At 43.4% G+C, this 10707-nt stretch overlaps 2 protein-coding genes across 3 annotated transcripts in view; one reads left to right on the forward strand and one right to left on the reverse strand.

Moving 5' to 3' along the window:
- Rxfp1 (relaxin family peptide receptor 1) overlaps positions 1–4174 on the forward strand; it is a 121538-nt gene extending 117364 nt beyond the window's left edge. For both annotated transcript variants that reach the window (XM_040752618.1, XM_040752619.1), the window contains one exon: positions 1496–4174. In XM_040752618.1, coding sequence (XP_040608552.1) covers positions 1496–1797 — 302 coding nt within the window. In that variant the 3' untranslated portion in view covers positions 1798–4174. The remainder of the gene's footprint in view (positions 1–1495) is intronic.
- Positions 4175–7548: 3374 nt separating this feature from the next.
- Positions 7549–10643, reverse strand: CUNH4orf46 (chromosome unknown C4orf46 homolog). The gene is given in 3 exon segments (XM_005076143.4): positions 7549–9095; positions 10357–10389; positions 10391–10643. Coding segments are annotated over 3 exon segments (333 nt in total). The 5' UTR covers positions 10535–10643; the 3' UTR covers positions 7549–8939.
- Positions 10644–10707: the final 64 nt, after the last annotated feature.

Raw genomic sequence — 10707 nt, forward strand, 5'->3', positions numbered from 1 at the left:
TATTAGATATAGAACTGACATACGATCCAGTCATCCCACTTCTGAATAAATGTCCAGGAGAACTGAAAGCCAAAACTAGATAACTGCACATCTGTAACCCCAACTCCCAGCTGTCTGACACCTGTTTCTGACCTCCTTGGGTACCACACACATATGGCACATACACTGACAGACACAGACACATACAAGTCAAAAGTAATCTTCAAAGAAAGCTGGATTTAGTCAAATATGTTTGGGGATTTTGTTTTTGTTTTCTTTTGCTTTATTTTAAGTTTGGGAGTTGTTTGTTTGTGGTACTAGGGACTGAACCTATGGACTCAAACTAGGCAAGTACTCCACCACAGAATTACATCCTTAGACCTTTTCCCCACTTTTTATTTTGAGGCGCAGTCTTGCTAAGTTGCCTCATTCTTCCATAAGCCAGAATGGACATGTACTTGAGATCCTTTTGTCTCAGCTTTTATCAGTTGGGCTTTTAGACCTGTGACACTATCTACTCAAAAACATTTCACTGAAATAAATATTTGGTTAAAAGCCGGGGAGATGGCTCAGTTAAAAGGTACTTGCCACACATCAGGAGTATGGGTTTCCCAGCAACCACATAAAAAGCAAAGTGTATAGCAGAACATCTGAAACCCAGTTCTGGGGGGAGGCAAAGGTAAGGGAATCCCAGGAGCTCACTGGCCAGCCAGGCTTAGCCCATTAGGTGACATTTTGTCACAGGTCCTGTCACAAAAATCATGTGGAGAGCAATGACCTGACATTAACCTCTGGCCTCCACATGTATGAGCACGTATGTGCACATACACTTGCATGTATCACACACACATACACACACGCACACACACAGTGCATATTGTGCTAGTCTTCAAATGTGTGCCTATTTTTAAAGAAAATAACAAGGCCTGGGAGCAGTTGAGCACTTGCCTTGCAGGTACAATCCCTAGCAGTGCCACAAAGAAAAGCAGAAGAAAACCAAATAAATAGCAAAAATGAAATTCAGTCAAGATAAATCTACATATTCTGAGAAATACTTCCTATTAATCAAAACAATTACACTGGGCGGTAGTGTCACACGGCTTTAACCCCAGCCTTGGGGAGGCAGAGGCAGTGGATCTCTGTGAGTTCGAGGCCAACCTGGTCTACAGAGTGAGTTCTAGGACATGCTCCAAAGCTACACACAGAGAAACCCTATCTTGAAAAAGAAAAAAAAAATTGCAAAGGATGGCAAATGTTTTTTCCTTAAATGGATTCATAAAGACATATGTCGTGACTTTGTGTAAATGCCCAATGTATTCAGGAAATCCAGTGCATTCAGGAAATCCATTCAGAAAGAGCTCCGAGCCTTCACAGCACTGACACCACAGACAGACATCCTGAGAATATCAGACTTGGTGTTTAACGTCACATCAAAGAAAGGGTGGCTGAGGGTGAATGACACAAGAGATGCTTTAAACATCTTTTAAAACTCAGATTTTTCACTTGTCTCTTCCAGATACTATCAGCTCTTGGGTGGTGATTTTTATTCTGCCTATCAACAGTGCTTTGAACCCAATTATCTATACTTTGACCACCAGACCTTTCAAGGAAATGATCCATCAACTCTGGTACAACTACAGACAAAGAAGGCCTGCTGACCGAAAGGGGACTCAGAAGGTATATGCTCCATCATTCATCTGGGCGGAAATGTGGCCCTTGCAGGAGATGCCCACTGAGTTCATGAAGCCAGTGGTTTTCACAGACCCCTGCGATCTGTCACTAGTTTCTCAGTCATCTAGACTCAATTCTTACTCATGACTGGCTCTGGAAAACATTCTCAGAGAATACTGTGAAGTGCTTCTAGACAAATTTGCCGATATGAAGTATATACCACCAAATGTGTAACTTATGGTTAAGACAAGTTCACTTAGAGTGACCAAGGCGGGGAAAGATAGCTGGTGTTCACACAAAGAGAAATAATTACACCGACAATGTGTGCATGCATATCAGTACATATTTGCATAGGAAACGAAGGAAATCTATTTCTAGCATGCATTTATGCACACTGCATGGAGATAAAGTGCTGGGCACACGCAATACAAAGCCTTTTTATCTTCATATTGTCTTTAACAACTAAGCGCAAATTCTGCCCACAGCTCCTAGATTCCTCTGTTATGCATATCAGCAAACATAAGACCCATAGACATTTTAAAATTAAAGTCTCAAGTTTTATCATGCTCAAAAATAACAGCATCAGGTAACATGCGCAGAGACAGGGAGATGCTTAGCAGATAAAAGTGATGACTATACAAGCATGCTGGCCTGAGCTCAGTATCCGGATCCCATGCAAAGGTGGAAGGAGAGAACAGACTCTGGGAAACTGTCCTTTGACCTCGACTCATGTGACATGCCATGTGTGTCCACACATGCGCATCACACACACACACACACACACACACACACACACACACACACGGGGTGTGATAGAGCATACCTGTAACCCCAGTGCTGGGGAGGGAGGCAGAGACTGGAGGGTCCCCAAGGCTTGCTAACTAGCTATTGGGAAGACACTCAACGTCAGCCTCTGACTTCCGCACACACGTGTGTGCTCACCCCTATATACAACAGACACACACAGATAAAGGAGGAAGGCAAGCTTTGCTACAAACTCAGAACCAGCGCTTTTCTGTCACTCCCGACCCGTTTTCTTTTGCCTTCGCTTTAAGTGAGCATCACATGAGCAAACGAACAGGACAGCAGGTAGGAATATTGCAAAGCCGGAAAAGGGAGGATGAGGGCGTTTGAATCAATGCAAGTCCAATTCAGAGAAGAAATAAGCCTTCATGTCTCAACCAACTGGTTATTTAAAAGGGTGACAAGACACATGTACCCTAACAAAACTAAATCAAGAGGATATAAACAACTCATATCCACAACCAGCAAGCAAAACTCTAAAGAAAGCCTAACGCCAATGCTCCTCCAACCGTCCCTCAGATGGGAAGTGAAGGGCACCAGCAAACTCACTCTATGAACCCGGCACAGCCCTGATCAAAACCAGATACGAGTGCAACAAAAGAATAAAAACTATCCACCAATTTCCTGGCAAATATAGATGCAAAGATTCTCAGTAAACACCCCAAATCAAAGTCAAGAACAGGCTGGGAAAAACCTCACACCATGAACAACTTTGTGTCATCCGTTTCATCCAGTGATACAAGCTTGTTAGTCAAATACACACAAATCAACAAAGCTAATATAACACAAAAGTAGAAAAGGATAGATCTCATATGATTATTTCAAGAGACACACACAAAAAAAGGTCTTTGGCAAAATTCAACATCCTTCATGATAAAAGTCCTGTAGAAACTGAGAAAGGGACAGATGCTGGCATAATAAAGTTATAGCTGACTGGACTAAATGGGAAGCGGATGAAGGCGTTTCCTCTAAAGTAGGGAATGCGACAGGAGGGCTACTCAGGGGCCCCACAAGTGTTGCGGGTGGAGAATGAAACTCAGCACTGAGTTTTCAGGTGCTGGGCCACAACTTCCAGCATCTGACCTTATTTGTTTTTTCTTACACACGGTAAAACTTTGGACAGAGGTTTCCAAGTGACAGTGATCCCAACACAGCCTGAGGCACAGCTACACAGAAACTCCCTAGCAAAGCAGCAGAGCACCAGTGATGAGTTCAGTGATAAACAGTGCTCCTGCCTCAGGCCTAAGGAGGAGGGAGCTGTAATAAGCAAAAGGGCAGTTTCTATTGGTGGAGGCTGCAGAGTACCTGGGACTTCTTTTATAAGGATGGGTTCTAGTCTCTGAGAGACAAAGCTCAGGATTGGAGCCTAAACAATGCCCAGGATTGGGGGGGAAGGGGGGTTGTATGGAGATTCAGGAAGACTGGCTTCATAGAATAGCAAAAACATCACCAGGTTGTCAAGACAACATTCACTCCAGCCTTCCGGTGACCAAGCATCAGTCCTTTGGAGCAAATAGGCCTCTGTGTTTAACAATTCTGGTTCCTCCAATGCCTTCTTTAAGCTGTGCTTCCTAGAAGTGCCCACTTCCATAATTCCCTGTTGGGGAAGTCCTGTGCATTTGTCAATAAAGCACTGTCTGGCCAATAGGGAATCTAGATAGGAGGGACTAGAAGTCCAGAAGGACTCTGGGTAAGAGAAACACAATATTCAAGATGTGACGCCATGGGGTAGGAAGCCCAGAAACTTCTCCGGTAAGAGACATACTTAGATTAACAATTATGGGGTAATTACTTAAGTCAGAGCTAGCCAGTAAGAAACAAACAAGGCCAACAGCTTCATAATTAATATAGCCTCCTGTGTATTCATTTGGGACTGAGGCGGCTCTAGAACCATGCTGGCAGGAAGGCTTCTCTCAAAGAAAAAGCTTCTCTTAACAATTCCCATTCAATATACTGTTCAAAGTCTTAGCTTGAGAAAGAATAAAAAGAAACAAAATGGACACAAACACGACAGGAGAAGTTAATATATACTTATTGTAGACAACCCAAATTGACATTTAAAAGACCCTAAACATTCCATCAGAAAGCTCCTAGATCTCAATGTTTTCTGTATAGTGTTCCTAAAAATAGAACTACCATGTGACCTAGTTAATCAATTCATGGGTGAACACCCAAAGTACTGTGTTAATATTATTCACAAAAAAAAAAGGAAAAGGGGAAAAAGGGAAAGAGCCTAGATGTTCATTGAAAGAAAAAAGTAATTTACATATTTACAAAAAATTCAGTAGCCTTCCTATATATCTATAAGACACTTCATTTGAATTGAAGCAAGTTCATTGTGGGTATATAGAAATACTGCTGGCTTTTCGTTTGTTTTGCATTCTATTTGTTAACATGGCAATTTCCAGTTACTTCCATTTTTCTGAAAATGTCATTTTCTTTTTCTTGATGAATGAATAAAGTTCCATTATGTATATGTTAAATGAAATAAGCCAGACTCAAAAGGCAAATACCTCTGTTTTCTCTCATATCAGTGTGTGTGTGTGTGTGTGTGTGTGTGCGTGCGTGCGCGCACGCGCACACACACATGTGAAATGAAACTACAAAAGGAACCATCAGAAGAAGAAATATTGAGTAAAGGACAGGGAAGAGAGTTGGGGAAGGAAGGGGGTAGTATTTGTGTGGAGTTAGGGGCACGAAGGTTGGCAGTGTTCATGTGTATGAGAATGCCATCTAAACTCACTATTTTGCTTGTTAATGTAAAATTAACTTCCAAGACTCTTAAAAGAAAACACAGGGATAACTATTTGAGATTTTGGGTTTTGTGGGGATTCTTAGTGATGCAAAGATGAGAACAGCAAAAAGGGAAAAATGGCTTCATCTAAGCTCGAATCTCTGGGCATAAAGGAGGCAAACTGGGTTAGGAGAGCAACAAGCCCTTGCTACTTTTCCAGAACCCAAATATCACTCCATGTACTCTCACTGGTCAGCTCACAACCACCTGGAAGTCCACGTCCAGGGGTTTGACACACTCTTCTGGCTTTCTTGGACACTGTACTCATGTATACCAACCCACACTCAGACACACACACACACACATACACACACACACACACACACACACACACACACACACACACACACAGTGGGAAAATTTGGCCTTAAGACACAAATTTAAAATAAAGCTACCATATGACCTAGCCTTTTCACCATGACATACAAATAAATATTTGCGCACAATCCAAAGGGTGACAGAACTCTCTTGAGGGCATTTTCCTCTATCTGGCATTCTGTTTGGATGACGTTTACCACCTTACCTTGAATATGATTTGCTTAATCTTTAAAAACTTCCCAAGTCCTGGTATATTCCTGTCATATGAGCACTTGGGAGGCAGAAGCAGGATCAGCAGTCCATGATCAGACGTAGATACTTATAGAATTTGAAGCTACCCTGGGATACATGAGACCCTATTTTAAAAAACAAAAACAATTCAAGGGCTGGGTAACATATGCAAGTCCCTAGGTTTAATCCCTGCTTCACACATATACACACACACACACACAAAAGGGGGAGACCCTTGAACCTTATCCACACTCTCACTGAAAAACCTCAGAATGTTGACCAACTAGCTGGGCACCTGTAGAACCACTGCACATAAAGAGAGTGCAAGGACAGACCTGAACTTTAACATTGCTGGAAGTTTCTGGACAGGTGTAGTTCACGCAAGCATTAACAATTTGAGGTCATGAGATATAGAGGATTTTAAGGTTTCTGAGCAAGAGTGTTCACCGTGCATGTGTGTGTGTGCACCAATTTCATCCCTAGTGTCCAAAGAAGCCAGAGAGGGTGTCAGGTCATCCGGAACAGAGCCATCATGGGGGTGCTGGTACCAAACCTGCAGCCTCTGTAAGAGCAGCAAGTGTTCTTAACCTCTGAGCCATCTCTCCAGCCCTGGGAAACTGGTTTAACCTCAGCTTCCATTTCCTGCTCTGAGAACAGGTATCACTGTCCTCAGAGCAGATGAATGTATGTAAAATTATGTTCCAAAGTTCTAACACAATACATGGTTCACGACATGTCAATGAGAATACTTAATTTTCCTCTTAAGTTTGTATTGAGCTAATTGCCAAGTCAAAAGTATCTTAGGTCTTTAAGAAAATGATTCTCCTCAAGGTTTCTCACAAAATAACACAAAAAATATACAAAAGGGGTTGATTTTCAGTTCCAGCGCTTGGGAAGTGAAGGCAAGGTAGGAATCAAGACCATTTTTGGCTTTGTAGCAACTTCAAGCTCAATCTAGGCTAAAATTTTAAGACCTAGTCTCAAAAAACAAAATGCCTGTAAGTATGGTGTCTTAGGGTTTCTATAGCTGTGATGAAACACCATGACCAAAAAGCTAGCTGGGGAAGAAGGGTTTACTTGACTTACACGTCTATACACTGTGCATCACTGAAGGAGTCAGGACAGGAACTTAGACAGCGCAGGAATCTGGAGGCAGGAGCTGATGCAGAGGTCATGGAGGTGAGCTGCTTACTGGCTTGCTCAGCCTGCTCTGTTATAGAACACAGGACCACCAGTCCAGGGATGACATCGCCCACGTGATGGGCCCTCCTCCATCAATTGCTAATTAAGAAAATGCCTTACAACTGATTTTTCTCAATTGCGGCTCCCTCCTTTCAAGTCGACATAAGACTAGCCAGCACATATGGAAAATAAAAAAATACAAATTGGGGGCCCAAAGGGTGCTTGCTTAGCACATGTAAGGCCCTGGGCTCAGTCCTCAGTGTGATTTGGATAGCAGGAGATACAAATTAACAATTATTTAAAACCATAGAATCACAAATTAACAAAAAAAAGAACACTTCTAGGACAGTGGCTGTGGAGAGAAAAACAAGGGGATGGGTATAAGAGGCAGCAAAGTAAAGTTCCAGTGAGCCTAACATTTAAGGGGGCAGGTAACTGAAAAAGATAAAGAAAAAATGTAACACTAACTCTGCCTGGCAGGAATACACGGGATATAACTAAATCATTCACCTTTTCTGTATGGTTGAACTACCTCATACAGTCTTAAATAATGACCAAGGAAACAGAAATTTACTTGAAATACGTTTAATTTTATACATTTTTAAATTACAATTCTCTGAATATATAAGTGTTTCTCTTATACAGGAATAAGCGTCTCTTTGGTACAAAAATTAGACCATACATGTTGTGTGATCTTAACTAAAAACAACTTCTTAAAAAATCATTAACTATGACTATGTTGAAACTAGTCTTTGCCCATCCGTTTGTCCCCTATCACAGCTCCACTGTGAGACTTAATACAATTCTGTTTACATCACCGTATCTACACAGACATCACATCAAAGATACTTAAAGGTCACAAGTATCAAGGTAGTACATGGCTTGATAACAGATGGCACAAATTACATAAAATACAGCACAGGTACATTAGAACCCTAACAGTAAGATCAACTGATATGAAACCCATTGAAACAGTTAAATTTGATACACTGGAAACAAACTAATTTTAGAATAATGTAAAAAACTTACAAAGTTCCATTAGTGCCATATAGATTTGGTAAGATCTATTTCAAAGATAGAAATCAGACATATAGAACACTAACAAGAGAGATATTAACCAAGAAAGAAGCTAACTAAAAAAAAAAATAGACAAATGTATGTATTCTACAAAAGTTTCCATTTCATGAAGTAAAAGTTTTTTAAAAGTGGGATCACAGAATGGGAAGAATATTTTTTAAAAGTCGTCATTAAGATTCAAAAGCCTATACTGGGTATGGTGTTGAACTCCAGTAGTCCTGCCATCAAAGAGACTAAGACAGAAACCTGGGCTTCAGAGTGAGATTGTCTCAAGACAGAAAAAAACCTCAAATTCCCATTAAAAAAAAAGAATACTTTTCCTTCAAGCTAATGAAGTTTAGATTCATACAGTTTTCTCAAAGAAACAATTAGTCTTCTTCCTAAGAAATAGGAAGCAAACTCATCAAGTCTTAGTCACAGACACTGAGTGTTGTGTGACATGGCTTTGGGTGCCTCGGTAAGGAAGTAAATAAAGCACCATTACTGGCTTCCGAGTTGGTGTCCTAGACCTGGATTCACCACCTGAAGTGTCATCAACTGCCTTAGAGAACAAACCAAGCTCAACTCCAAACTCAGCCAACTGTGGCGTCTTCTCAAAACCCAAATAATGATCTGATTGCACTGAGGCACTAATAAAATCCATTACTTACTGATGGAATTAGCTTCCATAAAGGAGTCTACAAAAGTGTACAGGACAGAAAGCATTTAAGGTAAACACTGTCCTAACAGAGAAAAGAATCAAACAAGTCAAGCTCTCTCAGAAGTCAATAACACCAAGAGAAATTTCATTCTCAGTCTAAATGTCTAGAGACAGGCAGCCCCATAAATGTGGTCCATGTGCAAATATCTTATGCGTGAGTCACTAACCAACCACATCTGCGAGTCAGTTGTCGGGTTTCAAGGAGTCATAGCCTTCTTTCAGGAGGTCCCGCCACGTCTTCAGGAAGCGTGCGTTTTCTGTACACTTCAGGGCAAGCTCTTCCACCTGAGCAGATACCGCGGACGTGGCTTCAAGAAGTTTCGTTAATGAGAACGCTGCCTGCAGTTTAAAGAAAGAAAACTGAAATGGGTTTGTCTGTGGTCCGGGGACAAAACCCAGAGTCCCCACGATTGAGTACACCCTAAATCCCACACACGCTTATTTTTTAATTCCTATCTGATTTAGATGAGAAGTTTAACTTCTCATTGTCTAAAAATAGCTTAAAACCTTCAATCAAATCATCATGTGTTTTTCTTTTGAAGAGAGGGGGAAGAGAGAGACAGAGAGACAGAGAGACAGAGAGAGAGAATTTTCAAACAAAAACACTACTTCTTTCTTGAACTCAAACCCATCCCTGAGCTACACTCACAGCCTTTTTTTTCCCATTATGTAACTTGAGGCAACATATCTGCCACAAAAATACTCATTACACGTGACACATGACAAGTCATTGTTTTTAAAAGAAAACACACCCAACTCTCATGTATTTCACCAAGGCAACTTGGAAAACCCTTGACTAGAAATGGCAACCATCTAACATCTAAAAGACTTCCTCATAAACCACTCTTGCTGATAATTAGGTAACAAAATCACTGCTCCAGCATTTTTACCTGTGAATACTTTAAAAAAAAAATCGAAGACCTGATACTCTGAACTGACAGAACATCTAAAATTACACACAGCCATGAGAAACCCACTTTTAAATCAAATGACTTCTTCACCAGAGATATAAAATAGCACCTTTTTTTATATGACATCGGTAATTAGTCTACACATTTATTTGCAATCAGTATTGTTTTTTTTGGGGGGGGGGGGGGAAGTGCCCTGGAGCAGCACTCCAGTCACCGCTTTAAGAAAAGTCTGCAGTCTTGGCAGGGCTGTCATCCACCAGGCTCTCCCAGGGCCCGCTACACACCCCGCTCGCCCTCTCGGGAGCCCCTAGAAAGTGAAACCCAGCCCTCCCACCCCCTCAGCGGAGCGGGCGATGATGTCGGGCGGAGACTTCTGGAAACTCGAGATGGAGCAGAAACTTGACAAAGCGTCCCCTTGCAGGAATCGGTGAGGCGCCGGGTCTAACCCACCCGGGAAGCCGATGGCCTCGGCGGCCGGCTGTGATTAGCCCCGGTCCGCGACCCACAGCGGTGCCACCAGCAAAGGCGGGCGGGCGGGAGGGCGGGGAGGGATGCCGCGACCGCCCGAAGCACTCAGAGAGATGCGGAGGCGGAGCGCGGACCCCGGCTGCGGGGCTGCGGGGCTGCGGGCGGGGAGGAGGGCACGGCCGGGGGCGGCGGCGGCGGACCGAGCCCCGGGCGGCACTCACGTCTCCGATCTGCAGCTCCACTTGCTCCAGGGGGGTCCGCCGCTGGGGCGTGGCCTCGGCTCGGACTCCGCCAGCCCAGACTCACGGGCATGCTGAGAGACGACGAAGAGGCGCCTGAAGACGGCGACGAGGGAGGCGGCGGCGGCGGCGAAGCCCGAAACTCCTCGGGGTCGGCCATGGGGCTGCGCCGGGGCCGCCGCACAGGACCGGGCAACCGAACCCACGCCAACCGCCTTTCAACAGCTCGCGCCCAAAGCCCGCAGGCTCCGCCTCCTCCCACACGGGGTCCCGCCCCATCTTCTCGTAGGTCTCAGGCCGGGGCCACACGGACGGTTCGTTTCCCCAGACAGC

Source organism: Mesocricetus auratus, unplaced genomic scaffold, assembly GCF_017639785.1.
Source record: "Mesocricetus auratus isolate SY011 unplaced genomic scaffold, BCM_Maur_2.0 Super-Scaffold_100009, whole genome shotgun sequence".
Classification (NCBI taxonomy): domain Eukaryota; kingdom Metazoa; phylum Chordata; class Mammalia; order Rodentia; family Cricetidae; genus Mesocricetus; species Mesocricetus auratus.